This window comes from Theropithecus gelada, chromosome 10, assembly GCF_003255815.1.
Source record: "Theropithecus gelada isolate Dixy chromosome 10, Tgel_1.0, whole genome shotgun sequence".
NCBI lineage: Eukaryota > Metazoa > Chordata > Mammalia > Primates > Cercopithecidae > Theropithecus > Theropithecus gelada.
In genome coordinates this window covers 68,881,230-68,902,306 of record NC_037678.1, presented here as the reverse complement: position 1 = coordinate 68,902,306, position 21,077 = coordinate 68,881,230, and the positions used below count along the sequence as shown (strand labels likewise).

Below are 21,077 nucleotides of genomic sequence, written 5' to 3'. Positions count from 1 at the left end.
CTACAGGCACACACCACCACGCCCGGCTAAATTTTGTAGTAGAGACAAGGTTTCACCATGTTGGCCGGGCTGGTCTTGAATGCCTGACCTCAAGGGATCTGCCCGCCTTGGCCCTCACAAAGTGCTGGGATTACAGGGATTACATGCCACTGCACCCGGCCTATGATTCCTAATTTAATTCCATCCCAGGTGATATATACAATATCACCTCATGTATAGTACACCTCATGTATGTATAGTCTTATTTGCTTTTCCTGGCCTGTGTGCAATTACCATGTTTTACTTTTACATATAAATCCCCACACTACACTATTACTGTGTTTTTGTTTAAAGATATTTAAATAACTTACATTTTATTTATTTTTTTTTAGAGATAAGGTCTCTGTCACCTAGGCTGGAGTGCAGTGGTGCAATCATAGCTCACTGCAGCCTTGACATCCTGGGCTCGGGATTTTCCCACGTTGGCCTCCCAAAGTACTGAGATCCTGGGCATGAGCAACCACACCTGGCGAGATTTAAATAATTTTAAAGCCTTATGTATTTACCCATGTGTTTATCCTTTCTGGTACTTGTCATAGCTCTGCGTAGATCTATATTTGTATCTGGTATCATTTTCCTTCTGCCTGAGGGACTTTAAAAAAAATTTTATAGTGAAGATTTTCTGGTGATAAATTCTTTCAGCTCTTCTTTGTCTGACAGTCTTTATTTTGCCTTTTTTTTATTTTTTTGAGACAGAGTCTTGCTCTGTTGCCAGGCTGGAGTGCAGTGGCGCCATCTCGGCTCACTGCAACCTCTGCCTTCCAGGTTCAAGCAATTCTTCTGCCTCAGCCTCCCAAGTAGCTGGGACTACAGGCGAGTGCCACCATGCCCAGCTAATTTTTTTTTGTACTTTTAGTAGAGACGGGGTTTCACCATGTTGGCCAGAATGGTCTCTATCTCTTGACCTCATGATCCGCCTGGCTTGGCCTCCCAAAGTGGTGGGATTACAGGCGTGAGCCACCACACCTGGCCTTGCCTTTGTTTTTGAAATATTTCACTGGGTTTAGAATTCCAGATTAACAGTTTTTTTTGTTCCCTTTCCCTTTCCATTTCCATTTTATTTTTGAGATGGTGTCTTGCTCTATTGCTCAAGCTGGGGTGCAGTGACGTGATCCCAGCTCACTGCAACCTCCACCTCCTGGGTTCAGACAATTCTCCTGCCTCAGCCTCCCGAGTAGCTAGGACTGCAGGTGCCTGCCACGACGCCCAGCTAATTTTTTTAGTAGAGACGAGGTTTCACCATGTTGGCCAGGCTGGTCTTGACATCCTGACCTCAAGGGATCTGCCAACCTCGGCCTCGCAAAGTGCTGGGATTACAGGCGTGAGCCATTGCACCTGGCCTATAATTCCTAATTTAATTCCATGCCAGGTGATAGAATTAATGAGATCCTTTAAAAATATTGCTCTACCATCTCCTTGCTAGCATTGTTTTCCATGAGAAATCTCTGTCATCTTTATTTCAGTATATGTAATGTGTATTTTTTTCTTTGGCTGCTCTTAAGATTTTCTTTTTATTACTGATTTTGAGCACTTTTAATATGATGTGCTTTGGTATATGTGGTCTTCTTCATGTTTCTTAAGCTCCAGGGTCATTGAACTTCTTGTATCTGTGGGTTTATAGTTTTTGTCAAAGTGGAAATTTTTTGGCCATTATTTCTTGACATATTTATTCACCTGCCCTCCTCCTTTGGGGACTCCAGTTACATGTATATAGGTTACTTGAAGTTATCCCACACCTCACTGCTGCTCTGCTGATGTTTAAAATTCTTTTTTCTCTCTGTATTTCATTTTGGATAGTTTTTATTGCTATTCAAGTTTATAAATCTTTTCATCAATGAAATGTCTGATCTGTTGTTAATCCATGTAATAATTTTAATTTCTAGAAGCTCGATTCAGGTTTTTAAAAAAATTATCTTAGTCTATTTGTGTTGCTATTAAAGAAATACCAGAGGCTGGGATATGTATAAAGAAAAGAGGTTTATTTGTCTCACAGTTCTGCAGGCTGTATAAGAAGCATGGTGCCGGCCAGGTGCGGTGGCTCAAGCCTGTAATCCCAGCACTTTGGGAGGCCGAGACAGGCGGATCACGCGGTCAGGAGATCGAGACCATCCTGGCTGACACGGTGAAACCCTGTCTCTACTAAAAAATACAAAAAACTAGCCGGGCGAGGTGGCAGGTGCCTGTAGTCCCAGCTACTCGGGAGGCTGAGGCAGGAGAATGGCGTAAACCCGGGAGGCGGAGCTTGCAGTGAGCTGAGATCCAGCCACTGCACTCCAGCCCGGGCGACAGAGTGAGACTCCAGACTCTGTCTCAAAAAAAAAAAAAAGAAGCACGGTGCCAGCATCTGCTGCTCACGAGGACTCAGGCTGCATCCTCTCATGGTGGAAGGCGAAGGGGAGCTTATGTGTGCAGGTCACACGGCGAGAGAGAGAGAGAGAGAGAGAGAGAGAGAGAGAGAGAGAGAGAGAGAGAGAGAGGTGCCAGGCTCTTTTTAACAACCAGCTCTTTCCAGAATTGACTAAGAACTCACTCACTCCTGGATAATGGCCTTAAGCCATTCCTGAGGGATCCGCCCCCATGACCCAGACGCCTCTCACTAGGCCCCACCCCCAACACTGGGGATCAGATAGCAACATGAGACTTGGCGGGCCAAACAGTATCCAAACCATAGCAAATACCTTCCCTGTTTTTCCTTCGCTTTTTAAGCATATAGACTATAGTTATAACTCTTTTAATCTCTGCTAATTTTGACATCTGTGTTAGTTTGGGTTACTTGCAATTTGTCGATTTTACTCTGCATCATGGGTGTTATTTACCCATTTCTTTGCATAAATTGTAGATTTTGATTAGATGTCAAATGTAAATTTTGCCTTGTTGGGTACTGAATCTTTCTGTATTCCCATAAATATTCTTTATGTTTTGGGGGCAGAATTTTTTGGTAACAGTTTGCCTTTTAGGTCTTAGGTGTACGAATTATGAGACAGGCTCAGAGCAGTGTTTATCTAGTATAGGGCTAGCTAATCCCTACTATTAAGACAAGGCCCTCCTGAAGGCCCTCCAAGAAGAATTATGAGGCTTTTCTAATCTAACTGAGGAAGAGGCAATATGACTGGCCCCATGTGAGTACTTAATATTATTTATTCTCTGTCATCCTTTTGAGTGGTTCTTTCCCTGGCCTTAGATAGCTTTTTCATACATGGGTGCTGATCAGTATTCTGCTGAATACCTGAGGGGGACCCTCCATGGCTCTCTGGGGTTTTCTCTCTCGGTGCAACTCTCTCCTCAGATACTCTCATGAACTCCAGCTGCATTGGTCTCCCCAGACACTCAGCTCTATCTCATTAATTCAGGAAGTTGCTGGACTCTGTCTGGGTTTTCCTTGCCTGCACCTTGGCCTGGAAACTCTCAGCGATCAACTGGGTGTGACCATAGGTTCAACTTACTTCCGAGCTCTCAAGGATCACTGTCCTTTTTTGCTTGATGTCCAGTGTCTCAAAAACTGTTGATTCATTTCTCTTGGGCTAGGGGTAAATCTAGTCCCTGCCATCCTGTCTTGGCTAGAAGCAGAAGGAAGAGTCTGGATTTGAATCCTGACTCTGCTGGTTTGTTATTCATAAGCTTTGAGATAATCTCTCCAGGCCTCAAATCTCTTTGTAAAATTGGCTAGTAAGACGAATTCCTTATTGTCAGGATTAAATACAGTAAAATACGAGGCTCAGAATAGGTGATACTTCATGTGAGAAAGGAAGAACTGGCTGGGCATGGTGGCTCACTTCTGTTATCCCAGCACTTTAGAAGCCAAGGTGGATTGGATTGCTTGAGCTCAGGAGTTGGAGACCAGCCTGGGCTACAGCTATTTGGGAGGCTGAGGTGGGAGGATCACTTGAGCCTGGGAGGTGGAGGTTGCAGTGCACTGAGATTGTCCCACTGCACTCCAGCCTGGGCAATAGAGCAAGACCCTCTGTCACAAAAACAAAAAAACAGAAGAACCCAGGATCAAGATTTTTAAGATTTGAGCTTCAACCATTAGGAATTGAGAAGAGGAAAGGATCTGGGAAAAACAAAACAAAACAAAAACTCAAGAAGGAATGGCCTCTGGGGCAAGGGAACCAGGCTAGGGGATCCCCCAAGGCTGATAGGAGAGAGGAATTTCAGAGAGAGGAGGGAGGCAGTGCCAGAACTTGTAAGGAGATGGAGGGTGAAGATGTCTGTGTTCACATTCTAACTATAGTTACCTTTGCTTCCTGAGTGACGTTTGTGGCTCACATTGGATCTGAGTGCTGACTTCCTCTGCCCAGTTGAAGCAGCTTAATTCAGAGGCTAAAGGGAGTCTCTGATTTTTCTAACTCAGTTTGTGAAGCCAGTTAAAATAAGAAAGACTGCTCATTGGGCAGGAAATACTTGATTATGTGAAGCAGTCAGGAATTGGAGCATATGGATGTTAATTACATATTCTGGATCATGCAAGATCAACCAGAAAGAGCCTTTTGTGTTTGTTTCAATCCTGTTATTGGAAATCTCAGAACTATATGGGTTCACCTATTGTTAGAGCTGGAGGAAGACCTGGAGAGCACCTAATCCACCCTTCTTGTGTCCTTGATGAGGAGTGTGAGGCACTAAGGAATGAGGGGACTTGCTCAGTGACATACTTTAGTCATGGCAGAGTTGGAACTAGAAGCCAGATTCAGGATCACAGGACGTGTGTTGCAGGTTGTGTCTAGATACAGGTCTCCTGTTCGGGGCACCTGGCTTGGATTCCTCCTTGTCAAGTACCTTTACCTTTGTTACTTTGAGCACCTTGTTGAACCTTTATGACATCAGTTGCCTATCTTTAACTTGAACACAACCTTAACTGCCTGAAGGCAAGGGATTGTACCAGATAACTCCTAGCAGTTTCCTCTGGGTGTAAGATTAGTGTCAGGTGTTACAGGGACTGTCCGTCAGGACATGTGAATGAGTAATGTGTCCAGGTAGAAGTTGGTGGGCAGTGGTGGGCTCTGAGATGGACTGGAAAGTATGTGTCCCTTCTAAAAGGGATGGCTGCTGCTCTGCTCTAGTGGATTGTTGCTAGGTGGCAGTGTGGGCTCAGTGTTGCCAGATACTCTATCTTTACAAGAGGAAGCCAAAATCTGGATTTTTATGTGAAATATGTAATATTCAAATTTATGTATTAAGATACGACTTAATTAAGACATGGGACAAATGAAGACATATCTGTGGACTGCATGGGCGCTTAGTTTTAGCCTCTGATAGCAGTTCTGCAGCCTGGCTGGTGTATAGGAAAGAACTTTGGCCTTGGATTCCAGGGCACAGGCTGAATGACTATGGCCCTCACTAACCAGGGGGAGGTCACCTTCCTTCCCAGTATCCTGGTTTCCCCACCCTGGCCCTGAGTTATCTTGATCACCAAGAGCTACTCCAGGGCTGCCTGCTGGATCTAGGAAGTGAAACCCCTTCTCTTCCTGATCAGCTGCCCTTTGGGGAGCAGGAGGAGGCAGCTCAGATAGGCCTTGAACCGTTTCCTTTGGTGACCCTGACTGCTGTGGCCATTTCTCTCCTTCCTTATGGCCTGGGCCACGCCTGCTGACCCAGTCTGGAATAATCTGCTGCTCACTTTGGGTCTCTTCCCTCCAGGTATAGTCACAGGGGAGGTCCTAGGCTCATTGCCCCTAATAATAAGCCTCTGACCCCTTTTGTTTTAGGGTTCTAGCAATTCCAGTGTGGGTTGACACAGGAAAAAAGTGGACAAGTGACAGAGGTTCTTGTAGCTTTGGTCCCTGGGCCCTCCAGAATGTGGAGGGAAGGCCATATTAGGACCTGGGAAAAGATCTGGAAGCCATTGTAGGGTGAGAGGACAGAGGGCACTGACGGGTAAAGAAATGGCGGGGTCACATTGGCTATTATGGAGTGCCCTTCCCTTCTCCCTGTCTCAGTGCTGTTAGGGGCACAAAGATGGAGGTTCCACCCTGGAGGAGCTTATGGTTTAGGGTAGACATGAGGGAAGAAGACATTTATTCTTTAAAACACAAAAAAAGCTCACAGCAAACTTTCCAGCTATGTAGAGTCATCGGCCTAAGTGTAGAGAGGATGATAATGGTTGGGTTTTTATCCCGTGTGCTTTTAACCAATTTAAAATCTACTAGAAAAAATTTTTTTTCCAGGTAGAGGTTTTTACTGCATATCCTCTGGACTGTCGCTAGTGGACAGTTTGTGGGCAGAACAGGCAGCCCACTGGATGCCCTTGGTGCCAGACTGTTGCTAGCTTGTTGGATCCATGGGGAGGGGAAGGCCTTCAGGGCTTTCAGATTCCCAGGCTCAGGCAGAAGCAGGCCCAGCTGCCTGCTTGGTGCAGGGTAGATGCTCTTCTGCAGAGAAAGAACATGCCCTTTGCAGATAGGCAGCTTGATTTTGATCCTAGGCCTGCCACTACCTAACTGTATGACTTGGGCAGGTGATAAACTCTTTGAGCCTCAATACCCTGATCTTTGAAGTGGGACAGTAACAGTATCTACCTCATAGATAGGTTGTCTGGAAGAACTAGTGAGCATGGATAGTATCAATTTTTCATTCCCATGAAAGCACCAATCATGGCACCCAGGAAACCTCTCATAAATGTTGGCTGTTGTTATAATTATCTTTTTCTCCACTATGCCATAATTGTCTACTCTTTCTTAGACACACTGGGCTGGGAAAGGGGACAGGACACCACTGCATGGTGGCCGGCTCCTGTAATCCCAGCTCCTTGGGATGCTGAGGCAGGAGAATGACTTGAACCCGGGAGGCGGAGGTTGCAGTGAGCGGAGATCGCCCTCCTGCACTCTAGCCTGGGTGACAGTGTGAAACTCCATCTCAAAAAAAAAAAAAAAAAATGTGTGGGAGACGGGACAGGGACAGGAAGATGCAGAGATCCCCAGAGACAATGTTGGACACAGGCAAGGAAAGAGAGGCAGTGGGGAAAGAGGCAAGACGGAGAGAATGCCTACATTCAGCAAGTGTTTGCATAGTGACTGTCCTCGTCTGTCCTTAGGGTAGTGGTTTCACCCCCATCTTGCATCTGACAAACATGCTCAGAGATGTGAAATAACTTACCTGACAGCCACCTTCAGGGCTGGGATTCTGACCTGGTCTACTGGTACCAAGCCTCATATTCTTTTTCCTTTGTGCCCCAGTGCTGGCCGGCATCAACCAAGGGCAGGGGTTGATGAAGCTGGCATTGGCCAAATGGTCAGGTGGTTTTAAATTGGTTTCTCCCAAGCCGTGTCTTACAGATGTCGGTGTGTGTCTTGTTGGTTTTTCTTGTCTTTCTCTTTCTTTGGTGAGCCAGTTAGGTGTCAGTGTTTTCTTCCTATCAAAATAGGATCTGGGAAGTCCTGCAGTAAATAATACCAGTGACCAACATTTACCTGTCATGCCCTGTGCCAGGTGCTTTACCTATGTACTTCATTTTAATCCTCACAGTAACCCTATGAGGTGCGTGTTATTATCATGAGGGTTATTAGTGAGATTAAGTAATTTACTTGATGGTGGAGGTGAAACTTGAAGCTGGACAACTGGACTCCCTAAATGACCATGGTAACTTGATGTGACCCAGCATTTCCTAAGGTTGTTTGACGGCAGAGTGTGTTTTATCATGCCTTTTACGGAACACACTTTGTATGTACCATTTAAATGATTCAGAGCGTTTGATATTCTGTTAGGCTGTTACTTGTGGGGCTTATTTCTTTCATCTTTGTCCCTTTCAAACAGATAAGGGGCTTCTTTCTTTCTGTCTAGAATTTTCCCTTGCAGTGAGTACTGTACTCCCTATGTGTTTGCTGATGAAGTCAGCAGGGCTTCAGACTCCGATTTCCTGGTCATACACAAGTACTTATTTTACCATCTCTAAATGGAGTGCATTAGCTCCAGGCCACGGAGAGCAAATTAGAGGAACAGGGAGATATATCACAGGGAAGGAGGCTGCTCTGGAAAAAGCTGTCTGCACCTCTTGCCTGAACTCTCCAGCTGTGTGGGAATAAATACAGCAATGTCAGGGACAGCGTTCCAAGGCTTTTGCAGGATGAGGCCCTCGTCCTGCAGGTGAGCCTGCAACACTGTCTCAGCAACAGTCGACACGAAACAGCCTCTGTCTGGGCTTCCAAGGTGCATTTTGTGCATTTTGGTTTCTGATAACTTTCTGTTTGCCCATGCCGTCCCAGGCACCCTCACCCAGGGTAGAGAAATGAGAGCCTAACCCTGCCCTGCCTTCTGAAACTGTAGGTGCATCAACAGCACTTACTAGGGGAAGGTACTGTTGAACTAGCCTGATTAGCACCTCTTTTTTTTTTTTTCCCCTCTGCTGTCTAGGGACCTAGGAGAGCAAACTAGGTAGCTTTTTGGTTTTCATGTGTCAGCATGAGCTTTAAAATGGAGTTTATCAAGGGCAGGGTTTGGAAACTGGATGAAAGAACATTAGGCAGACTGTTTTCCTTATGGCACAGGGAACTGCTGATTTATTTGTAGCAACTAAATTTGGAAACAACAGACTTGAGGTGGTGGAAAGAGTCCTGGGCTGGAGACCTGGGTTCTAGTCCTGGTTCTTTCTCTGACTCACTGCGGGGTCCTGGCAAGCTGTGCCACCTGTTCTGGACATCATTTTTCTCAGTTATCTAATGAGGGGTTGGTCTTCATTATCTCCAAGAGCTCCTCAAGCTCCCTCTATTCTTGATGCCATGATTGTAACTCTTATTTAGTCAAAGTTTGGTGGGATCTCTAATGCCGTGTGGTGCAAGGATGGTCACTAATAACCATGTTTACGGGTGAATGGGTTTCTTTGACATTGGTGGTTAATTGTGTTATTTTGACTTTGGGTCATCCGAGATCAGACGAGATTGGGCATATTCAGGGTGGCATGGCCGTAGACTTAACTTTGGGTCTTTTCTTGCCCATACTCACAGGGCAGATGACAGATCACAGATGACACACCCATCACTTCCTCTGTCCAGCAAAGCAACCAGTGGCTTGAGGGCCAGGCATGCTTCTCCTGGCTAAGGCACCCTGAATATCTGAGTTTATTCACTGGCAGAATGAACCAGGAGGCTCTATCTGAGTGATTGCTGGCAGGCAGAGTGGGGCTCCCTTAGCCTTCCTCGGCTCCCCGCTTGCCGGTAGTCCTACTGGGACCAGGCTGCTGAGGGTTCTTCAGAACGCCCACTTAGGCTGGAGTCCTGGTGTTGCATTTGTGTGTAAGTGTCCTCAGGAGCGTGTTCATTTGCTTCGTCGTTCACGCTGAGAGTGGGAAAGCAGCAGCCCTCTTCCCTCCCAGCCCCGTACCTTCTGTTAGATGACTTCAAATGTAGACTCTGGGGTCTTCGAAAGGACTGTAGACACTGCCATTCATTTAGTGAGAGCATATTATTGGTCCATTTTTCCCTCCATGCCTGAATTTCTCTATACTAGTAATGAGTGTATACTTATGACTTCTTGGCATCTATTGAGATGCCCTGGGCTATTTGCCCCTATGCTGAACACCCCTAGATCTGGGACAGGCAAACTTGCTCTCCTCAGCAGCTTTTCAGAGAAGTCATGTTTGACTAGGAGAAAGGAACGAACGTCCTGTCTGGTTGTATCGAACTGATGTGTTCTCTAAAAATGGTTTCTGTAATCACTAACTGTTGCCTCGCAGGAAGGTTTTCCATCCTGGGCAAACGTCTTTTTGACTGGTCTCTGCTTCTTAGGGTATCTGTTCTGTATCTTTCCTCTAAATAGCTGTTTGGAGGGTCTAATGAAGCAACTGTCTGGAGACCAATGTTTATTTCAACATGGTTGGAGTTGTTTTTGCTTCAGCTTTCAGAGCCAATAAAGCTGGTTATTAGATTCTGTAATTGCTGCTGTAATTACTCTCTTGGAACTGGCAAAGGCATAATTAAATATGGAGATTCCAAGGACTGTTTTTTTTTCCATCTAAAAGCAACCTCTTAAACTTCTATTGACCTGGGTTAGATTTCAATTGTTAAAGCCATTGTGTTTATAAATGACGCCGGGGGTTCTCTGGCAGAAAATGGATTTCTTTAGACACCTCTTTTTTGAATATTTGATTTAGATGAACAGCTTCTTTTTAACTCAGTACTTGTTTTTAAATCTAACCATCAGGAATCTGGAGAAGTTAAGGCAAGACATTAAGAACCTGTATATATTTAATATTTATGAAAACATTGGGTTGGTTACAGATAGAAAATTTCTGTGATCAGAAATAAGGTTGGCATGGAGGAAGTTTTACTAAGTGTAATAGTATTCAAGAAGACTGGCATTTTACTTGTGGAAGCACTCTAATACCTCTGAGCCTTTAGTTTGCCCTGTTACACCTCACCACCGAAGCCATGCATTTGTAAGATACAGGAGGTGGTTCAAGTGCTGTGAATATTTGTCTACATCTGTTTCTGCAGCCCAGATGCTGACCCCATGTCAATTTTCAAGGCTACTTTACTCATGAAGCATGTTTGGGGGTTTCTGTGGGGGAAAATTAATAATGTAGCCTTTCCCTTTGGAGTTCTCAACTAGCTGAGAAACACAGACAGCAGATAGATCTAGATAAGAAAAATCAACCTCCTGGAGAGTTCACTGCTGAGAGGGGAAGAGGCTGTGTGAACCCTGCAGGCAGGAAGGGGAGTCCTGGGGGGATTCCCGGGGACTGTCCCTCATACTGTTTGCTCAGGTCCTATCCCCAGTATGAGATAGCACACCTTACAGCCAGGTGCTTGCGGGAAGTCCCTGTTTGTGGGCCAGGAGGAATGCAGTGGAAGGATGCTGCCAAATGATTGTTCTAGCCTGTGTTTCAGTAAGACGTCAATTCTCTGGGTCAGAGGTGCATGGGAGATAAAATATGGGTGGATCCCCCATGAAGAACCCTGGATAGAATACATGAAAACCTTGTAAGACAAATGAAATTGGAGGTTCAATTTAGTAGATACTAAGCACTTACTGTGTATCAGTTATTTTGCTGGATTGCTGATCTACAAAGATGAATAATATCAGCATTATTTCATTCGGGGTGGGGATGGGCTGTTGGTTTCCTCCTTGGTATATTTGGGTTTTGCTTCCAGATAATTTACTGTTTGGGAGATTTTAGAAGTGGGAGGTGGAAGTCAGAGGAAGTTAGGATTGGCATACAAGGAGTCACTGCCAATGGAAAATGTATTGGAGAAAAAGCAGTTCTAAATCTATGATGTTAATAGGGAAGTAACTTTGGTTTTAAATATAAGAATGTAGCTGACTGTATAAAATCAGTTTCATAAGCATTTTACCAAGCTCCTGCTACACTCAGGACACTGAAAAGCAAGGCAGCTCTGTCAAAGAGTGTTTGCTCTTATGAACGGTCTCAGAGTCACTTGCTGCTGTTCTGAGTCCGTGAGGAAGAGCATAGAGCTGGGAGTTACACAGACTACTCCCCTCCTCACTTGGCAGCAGGATGACTTGGGTGAGCTGCATCACCTTTCTGATCCCCAGTCTCCTTGTTCATTTGGGATCTCTGGATGATTAAATGAAATAGGAGGCGGATGAGACTGCCGTTGCTTGTTCACCATCACACAGCAGGCTCTCGGAAGGCCTTGGTGAATCTTTTTTTCTCCCCCCACTGAGATGGAGTCTTGCTCTGTTGCCCAGGCTAGAGTTCAGTAGCACAGTCCTGGCTCACTGCAGCCTCCACCTCCTGGGTTCAAGAAATTATCCTGCCTCAGCCTCTCGAGTAGCTGGGACTACAGGTGTGTGCCACCATGTCCAGCTAATTTTTGTATTTTTAGTAGAGATGGGGTTTCACCATGGTGGCCAGGTTGGTCTTGAACTCCTGACTTCAGGTGATCCACCCACCTCGGCCTCCCAAAGTGGTGGGATTACAGGCATGAGCCAGTGCGCCCGTTCTGGAAGGCCTTGGTGAATCTTGAATGATGGGCTGGGCTGTGGGTGATGGAGCTGACTGGAGGGGACTTGGGAAAGGGGCACCTGTGGGCCATTGGCACTTGATCTTGGAAGGATTCACAGTCACTTGGTGATTAGAGTATGTCTAGGGTATGCCTTTTGTGGAAAAGGAACACAACACCAAGGAAGTCACAGGAAGCAATCCAGCCATCCCAGCCCTGGGGCACTTACAGGACTCCCCCAGGACCTCTTCCCTCTGACATTACTAATGGGAAAGGTGGTTCTGTAGACCTTATGCTAGGGCTCCCAGGTCTTGGGCTTGCGGAACGCCTTGCCTCTGCGGGACGCTGCAGGCCATATTAAACCATATGGTAAAGGGAGCTACTGAGGATTTTTCAGCAAAGGAATGGTTGGATTTGCATTCCCTCTTCTGTGTTCCCATGGTCCCCATGTCACTCCCTGCAGGACTGGATGATCCCTCCAGGGCAGTATCCTACCTTTTTCATTAAGTGGGGGGCATAACATAGTGGCAGGGCAGGGACTTTGGGGTTCCACACCTGGTTTAAGTCCCCTCTGCCAGTTACCTGGGCTGTCACAGGACGTCTCTGAACCTCAGTTTCCTCATCAACTAAAAGGGGTGGTCGTTCTAACCTTAAAGGGTTGCTGTTTTGAGGCCCTTATGAAGTGAGCATGACTTATGCTACCAGAAGGTGAGAGTGAAGGGTCTCGAGGATCCCCTGGTGTGACTGCAGGATGGGTTTCTTGAAGTCTTGGGCCATTCCGGCCTACATCAGAATCAAGGGAGATTACGGATTCAGTGACTTTTCAGATTTAATGGGGCACATTTCATTGTTTTTCAGATGTTTTACGAGTTCTCTTTATGTGCGTATGTATGTATTTTGGTCAGCATTGGTTGGAAAGACTGGCTGGGAGAATTTTTCTGCTGCTTTTGGAGGAACTGTGTGCTATACGAAGGCCAAGCTGTTTTCCCTTGGCAAATGGTCCTTAGGACGGAATCCCACGCCAGCAGGGGGTGTGAGTGGAAGGAGCATGGGACCTATTCATGTGACATATGGAGAACCCACAGCCCCATGGGGGAGGGGGTTTTGACCTCCAGTCTGCAGGAGGTGGCCATGGTCCAGAACTCCAGGACATGGCGGAGCGCTGAGTACACGTGTGTGTGAGGCTAGTGCTCCCGACCCAGCCCACTCCAGCTCAGCCATTTCTTCTGACGGAGTCTCTGCTAAGCCTCCTTCCTGGCTTTTGATGCCCATTGCAGGGGAGCAAAAAATAGCTTCCCTTCTAGGTTCTTTGGCTGGGCTACAAACTAAATTGATATAAGACAGATTAACAAGAGAAAAACCGCATTTAGTTACGTATGTACATGTGGAAATCCCACAAAATATGAGACTTGAAGAAGAGTCAGATGCTTGAAGCTTATATAGTATCCTGAGCTACAGAAAAGAATAGGGGCTTGGGGGTTGTTGTGGGGGACACAGCTTACGGGAGGGTGAGGGAAGAATTACTGTATGGTGAAGGCTTGGGGGTTGTGGTGGGGGACACAGCTTACTGGAGGGTGAGGGAAGAATTACTGTATGGTGAAGACTTGGGGGTTGTTGTGGGGGGACACAGCTTACTGGAGGGTGAGGGAAGAATTACTGTATGGTGAGTAAAGGATGTGTTGTTATGCAGATAGAAGGTCTCTTAGGTAATGAAAGTTTTCGGAGCAGGCCCCTTCCTGACACAGATACTTTTAGTAATGTAGATTTTCTTCTTAGATGTACTTTGTTTTTTTTTTTTTAAACAAAAGGACAGCTTTTTGAGCTACTCTAGTTTCTTAGAATAACCAGCTCAAAATATGCCAAAGAAATATATTTTGGGGGTGGTATATTCTGGTGTCCTACAGTCATATTTTGGGGTGGTGTGTCCTGACCCCCAACGTCATCTAAGATGTGTGCTAAAGATATTTTTCAGTGTGAAGAGTGGAACTGAGACCGTGAGGGGGAAGGAAATCTGGGTTTCAAGTTGGGAGATGTGGTTTTGGTCCCAGTTCTGCCACAGATTCACCTTGGTCAGATTGCTCGCCGTGACTGGACCTTAGTATGCGATGATCTCCACAGTCTCAGCGTGCTAGGAGGCTAAGGTAGATGATGCCACTGACCCAACTAAATGGCCAGACTCTAGGTTTGGCCGTGGCAGGGAGTTCTGTCTGGCTTTTTAGTTTAGTCGTGTTTTCGATGATGGAGGATGCTGTAGTAACCATCTTCAGGCATGGGGCTTTTTGCTTTTGAATACATTTCCAGAAGGAAATTACTGGGTCAGAGGGTAAAAACATCATGGTGGTTGTTGCTGTGTGTTGCCATGTTACTTTTCAGAAGCATTGTAACAATTTACAGAGTTGTTGGCTATGAGTGAAATAGCATTTTTAACCCAAACGGATCTAGTATTTGGTATAGTCATTATATTTATGATTTCTGTAATTTAGTTGGCATAAAATGGTACTTTAAAATTGCTTTATAATAATGAGAACTGCTTTTTTTGAGGGGCATGCACACTGATGAATGTGCCAGGTGTTCACATACAGTATGTCATTTGCTGCTCACACTGACACCATCTGGGAAGCCAAGTAGCTCACCTGAGTCTGTGAGCTGGACTTTGACCCTAAAGGAGTTTGACCCCAGAGCATCCTTTTCTTCGGGTGGCTGTCCATGCTTTGATTTGTGTGTGTGCGTGGTTACCCGAGGGTTGAACTTTGGCTTGTGTGCTTGTTTACTGGCCGTGTTTTGAGGTATGTGAATTTTATGTTTTTATAGAAAATTGAATGTGCTCTTTTTGTAGAATTTATGAACCCTCTGCTATAGTGGAAGCAACAACAGAGGTGCTTCCAGTAGAGTCGGGGAAAGAACTCAGTGAACACTAAGACCTCGCCCTGTGCCTGGGCTCTCTAAAACCCTGTTTTCTCCCCAATGCAGCAGCCCTCCAGGCACTGAAGCGTAAGAAGAGGTATGAGAAGCAGCTGGCGCAGATCGACGGCACATTATCAACCATCGAGTTCCAGCGGGAGGCCCTGGAGAATGCCAACACCAACACTGAGGTGCTCAAGAACATGGGCTATGCCGCCAAGGCCATGAAGGCGGCCCATGACAACATGTACGTGTCCACCCGCCCCTGCGCCACAGGGCAGTGCCAGTCCCGGAATGCCTCGTACCCAGGCCATGGCCTTGGGCAGACGGATCCCTTGACTTACCTATTCGAGCACCTGAGTTTGTTTGAATTCTCATTCTTTTTTGGAACTCCGAAAATGGATGATGTGCCTTTGGAAGCAGATCTCATGGCATGCAAAAATACTTTCTGAGTAATTCAGGGTTATTGTGATGAGCATAGTTTCAAGGTGGAAAGGCCTTTAGAAGGTCCAGTTGTCCAGACCTGTGAATGTGAAGGTGGGGAAGCTGTGTCCCAGAGAGGGAAACTGATTTGCCCTGTGTCACATGGGAGCTTGGATAGAACTGGGATTAGAATCGGTGCCCATGATTTTTCCCTGATGCTGTCAGGGGCCCTGAAATGTATGGTTCATCCAAGAGCTTTGGATCTCTCTGTTCCTGTGTCTGCTTTTGATGGCGTTTTCTGCCTCCTCCCTTGCTCTCCAGCTGTAGCTGTCGTACTGACAGTGATCTTGCCCTCAGCACTCCTTCTTCCCCTATATGGCTACCTCTCATGGCAGTGGCCTAAGAAACTAGATAACCAAGCTTGTTACAGTTGTAACTAGCCAAGGTAAAGGCCAAGGTAAGGAGGCTCCAAATGAAGACCTCTCTCATGAATAAAACTTCATTTGGGCTGGACGAGATGGCTCACACCATAATTCCAGCACTTTGGGAGGCTGAGGCAGGCAGATCACCTGAGGTCAGGAGTTCGAGACCAGCCTGGCCAACATGGTTGAAACCCCATCTCTACTAAAAATACAAAAATTAGCTGGGTATCGTGGCATGCGCCTGTAATCCCAGCTACTAGAGGCTGAGGCAGGAGAATTATTTGAACCTAGGAAGCGGAAGTTGCAGTGAGCCAAAATTGTGCCACTGCACTCCAACCTGGGCGACAGAGCGAGACTCCATTTCAATTAAAAAAAAAATAAAAATAAAAAATCTGCATTTGTTGTAGTGCTTAGATTTGGCAGCATATATTTGAGGGTGCCAGGAGCCTTTTTTGCTTCCTTTTGGGTACTCAGCTGTGCTGTCCAATGGGTGGGGAAAATGCACCCTATGGGCTTGCCATCCATTTTTGTAAATAAAGTTTTTTTATTATTTGAGACAGGGTCTTGCTGTATCCCGTCACCTGGGCTGGAATACTGTGGCCCAATCCTAGCTCACTGCACTCTCAAAATCCTGGCTCAAGCCATCCTCCCACTTCAGCCTCCTGAGTAGCTAGGACTACAGGTGTGTGACATCATGCCTGGCTAATTTTTAAAATTTTTTGTAGGGATGGGGTCTCACTGTGTTGCCCAGACTGGTCTCGAACTCCTGGCCTCGAGTGATCCTCTCTCCTGGGCCTCTCAAAGTTTTGGGATTACAGGTGTGAGTCACTGTGCCTGGCCTTAAAAGTTTTATTGAAATACAGTCATGCCCCTTAATTTACATATTGTCTGTGGCAGCTTTTGTGCTACGCAGCAGGGTTAAGTATTTGCAATAGAGACTGTCTGGCCATAAATTCTTAAGTATTTACTATCTGGTCCTTTGCAGAAAAAGCTTGCTGATCGCTGATCTTGCTGTAGGAATGTAAGGTTACAGGAGAAGTAGCCTTCAAATAAGTGAGGTTTTGTCTGAGGGTAGATGTTCATTGGACTGAGCTGCTTGAATGAGAACCATATATGCCTCATTTCTGTGTTCTCCTAAAAACCTAGCAGAGTGCAGCTCATTAAATACTGTGCAAATGTTGACATATATGTGCATATATTGGCTTGGGGAAATACAGGTTTATATGATTGTCAGTGTGTAGAAGAAAATTCTGCATATTTTCAGAATTTGCCTTTCCTTTGGGGTCCTAGAGGATCCATAGGTGGACTGAGTAGATGGAAGGCCCATTAGACGGCATGGCTGTCTTCTGTGATCGTGCTTTTACTTCCCCCGTGCAGAGTTACCCTTGGACTTGAAAAAGAGCTATTGGCCCAGGAGTTAAAGCCCTGCGGTCTTGTCTGACACCTTTGCTAATTTGCATGTAGGACCTTGATAGTGCCACCTGTAGGGTGTTGGACTGGGTAGTGTCTTGAAGACATTCCTGTCCCCTTGAGTCTGTGCTTCTCTATTTTAAAGGGGAGGAGGCAGGCAATAATGCCAAGTAACAAGTAACAGGGAGTCATTGCAGGGGGTGTGACTGGGAAGTTGATTGTATGGGGCCCAGTTTCTGCTCCTGCCTTGCCTTGCAGGCCCTCTTTACACAGCCTAACGAATTGATATGATACCTGTCCATTGCATTTGAAGGGACATCGATAAAGTTGATGAGTTAATGCAGGACATTGCTGACCAGCAAGAACTTGCGGAGGAGATTTCAACAGCAATTTCAAAACCTGTAGGGTTTGGAGAAGAGTTTGACGAGGTGAGTAGTTTTGTACAGATCCCATAAGCTTCACAAATGACACCCTGAGGCTGCCCCTTGATGTGCTCTTGAAGGCTCTCAGGCAGGGAGCATTTGGACTTGGACAGAGACAGGACATGGTGTTAACCCTCCCTGAATTCTACATTTTGAGGGACACTTTCCCTATTTGGGGTAGAAGCTTAGGTAGAGTAAAGGAACACTCATCACAACCCTTTAGCAGGCTTCAGGTCACTAACTGATTTGAACAAGTAGCTAGCCTGCACCTTTCCAGGGTGGGCCCTGGCACAGAGCTGCGCAGCAGAGATGACCATGCCCTGGAGAAGTCCACAGGATTTGCCCTGAGACAGCTCCAGCATGAGGGAAAGGTAGAGCAAGGAGTAGGGGGCACTTACCCCTGACCCGGGGGATGCGTCTGGATCTCAGCCACCTGCCAATTTCTGCTGAGCAATTTGGGACCTTGAGTCTCTTAGGTTTTTAAAATAATGGTGCCAGCCCCTGTTGAAGGTACTCCACTGTGTTAGATTTGAATCTCCTAAAGGTCAGATCCTTTCTGCTCGACCTTTCTTTGTGCTTTCTGACCCTCACTGTATAACTGAGAAAACAGCCTGCAGCTCTTACCTTTGGCTCTCAAAACCAGGGTTTTCATGTTTTCACACTGGAGTTTGATGGAAGAATCTCATTCATTTCAAATCAGCAAACATTTCTGAGCATTCACTCGTGTGCCCAGCTCTGAGCCAAAGAAATAGGAAGGCAAAGATACGATCCCCTCTCCCAGGTGCTCACAGTGTAGTGCAGGACACCGAGGTCTACATCAGTGATGTGCAGCAGTGATATGTTCCCCAGTAGAAGCTGCTTTAGGATATTTGAATCACAGGGTGTGGAACCTGGAGTTCACCTCCCCGCAGACCTTCTCAGAGGGGTGTGTGTCTCCATGAGCATTAATTAGGTAGGAGGCATGACCGCGGGGGCTGGGATTCCCAGGGAGGGCACTCACTTTGTGTTTCCTTTTACTAGGATGAGCTCATGGCAGAATTAGAAGAACTAGAACAGGAGGAACTAGACAAGAATTTGCTGGAAATCAGTGGACCCGAAACAGTCCCTCTACCAAATGTTCCCTCTATAGCCCTACCATCAAAACCTGGTGAGTGCTTCTAGAGTCATGGTACACCCACGAGGTCATGTGGCGGGTGATCTTGTGGTCGGTTGGCTTTGGTTTGTGTCCTGAGCTTGCCCAAGATTGAGAACCAGACAGGATCCATTGTAGTGGCTACAGAGGCCATGTCACCTGGCTTTTTCTGGTTTCTCTCTGGAACAGGGTTTCTTAATCTTGACGCTATGGACATGGCCAGATACCTCTCTGGGTCGAGAGAATGGAGGGCGGGGTTGTCTGGTGCACTGTGGGTGTTCAGCACCATCCCTGGCCTCTGCCTACTAGATGCCAGTAGCAACCGCCCTGAGTTATGTCAACCAAAAATGTCTTCACACATGGCCAAATGTCCCTTTGTAGGGGTTGGATCACCCCCAGTTGAGAGCCTCTTTTCTAGAATGATCTTTCCTATTTCACTACAGAGAAAGTTCCAGGCACTGTGAGAAGGTATGAGAACATGAGTCCAGGACAGCTCTTGCCCCCTCTCTAGTATCCTGTGCTGTGCACACCTGCAAAAGCCCTGGCCCCTAGAGGCCGCCCCTGGGGGAAGGAAACAGTTTTGATTCCTTTGGAGACCTGATTCTATAAAACCTTCATTTCCTCCTCCTTCCCTTCCCCCATTCCCTTGCACAATATTTCACCCCCAGGTAGAAGTAATCCACACAGAACTTCTAGAAAAAGTGAGGCAATTTGATATGGCATGAGAGAGAGCGCCCTGGGGGCAGTGCCTGACCAGCTGTGGTCACCTCCCTCTCCCGTGTAGAAAGAGGAAACGGCCCCCTCAAGTAGAGTCAGCTGCCTGGAGTCCTGTGTAGGCAGAGGCTGTCCAGCGAGCCTCCTGGAGTCCTGTGTGGGCAGAGGCTGTCCAGCGAGCCTCCTGGAGTCCTGTGTGGGCAGAGGCTGTCCAGTGAGCCTCCTGGAGCTGTGTGGCCATGGGTCAAGCCACTTGAGGTGGAGTTGGGGGTTGGCAAGGATTTGATCTCTTGTGGGGTTCTTCCCATTCTCCTCCCACCTTGCAGGCTCTGGGACCGAAGCCTCGTGGGAATCCTGAGGGCCTCTGTGTAGAATCCCTCTTGTTTTGTCTGGGCCTGCTGGAGGTGGAGGGTGGGTGCTGCCAAAGTGTGCTTGGTTTTCCAGAGTTGTATGTTGCAGCTTTTAGGCACCAATGAGCAGTCTGCCTACAGCCTGGAGAGGAGGCTGGCCACAGGGCAGGGCTGTTTGACAGACACCATGGAGCACAGGCAGCGCTCGTTTCCGGCCAGAACATGTTGAACGCACAAGCCATCCTAAATAGCCTTTTCTGTCTTCACACAGCCAAGAAGAAAGAAGAGGAAGACGACGACATGAAGGAATTGGAGAACTGGGCTGGATCCATGTAACGGGTCCAGCGCGGGCTGGGCCCAGACAGACTGTGGTGACCTGCGCAGCGAGCAGGCGTGTGCGTGTGCGGGGCAGGCAGGATGTGGTGCAGGCAGGTTCCATCGCTCTCGACTCACTCCAAAGCAGTAGGGCCGTGTTGCTGCTCACTCTCTGCATAGCATGGTCTGCACCTGGGGGGACGGGCGGGGGGAGGGGGGTGGGCGGGGTGGGAAGTGCCTGCTGTTTATATTGTTGAATTTCTGTAAAATAAACTGTATTTGCAAATCCAACATTGAGCTTCTGGACTACGCTGACTCCACTGCTGAATCCTCAATGGAAAGGGTCGACCGATTGCAGTTGAAATGACCTGAAATGTAGCCTCTGTCCTTGTAAGTCAGTTGACTTGCTGCACATCTCTTTGTGTACTTGTACGGTACTGGCAGAAAAGTCATTTTTCAAAAGCCATAGGCTTTTCCTTGCCCTTAGCTGTAATAATGCATCCGATTTTGATTTCCTCCAGAGCTGTGTTTCTGTCCATCACCTGTGTATTGGCCCTGTGTTTACCACTCTGGCCCACTCCTCACCCCCTTGCTCCCCTGGTCTTTTGGAGTTTGTGACATTGATTTGAAATGGATGGTGTTCTCTTGAGAGCAAGTGAGATTGTTAGAATTAAGTTCCAGCTATACAGTTTTCTAACATAGCTATAAGGTCCTTGTTGCTGTTTGTGATAACTGATAGATAACTCATTGGAAACATGTGCATACATTTATATTCAGATGAAATTATGGTTTGCACTGTCTATTAAATATCTCGATTAATTTTCATACTTTGCTGTTGTGTTTAATCTATCATTTGCCTCGGGATCTGACCCTTTCCAGACCAGCAGGGTGTACAGTGGAGTCTGGAAACATGGAAGACTTAACCATGACATGTATCAACAGTTTGAATCAAAGAGCAAAGCTTGTCTCACTGGAAGTCTGTTCAAGTTCTAGATTGGCCCTCACCTTGCCTGGTGACTCTCTGGGTACAGTTCAGGGTGAGTTGGTTCTTGGGCACT

At 46.7% G+C, this 21,077-nt stretch overlaps 1 protein-coding gene across 1 annotated transcript in view; it reads left to right on the top strand.

Moving 5' to 3' along the window:
• CHMP4B (charged multivesicular body protein 4B) overlaps window positions 1-20,846 on the top strand; it is a 46,221-nt gene extending 25,375 nt beyond the window's left edge. Inside the window, exons 2-5 of the mRNA XM_025398472.1 lie at window positions 14,901-15,078; window positions 17,400-17,514; window positions 18,529-18,655; window positions 19,976-20,846. Of these exons, the coding sequence (XP_025254257.1) occupies window positions 14,901-15,078; window positions 17,400-17,514; window positions 18,529-18,655; window positions 19,976-20,040 (485 nt within the window). The 3' untranslated portion in view covers window positions 20,041-20,846. The remainder of the gene's footprint in view (window positions 1-14,900; window positions 15,079-17,399; window positions 17,515-18,528; window positions 18,656-19,975) is intronic.
• The last annotated feature ends 231 nt before the right edge of the window (window positions 20,847-21,077 follow it).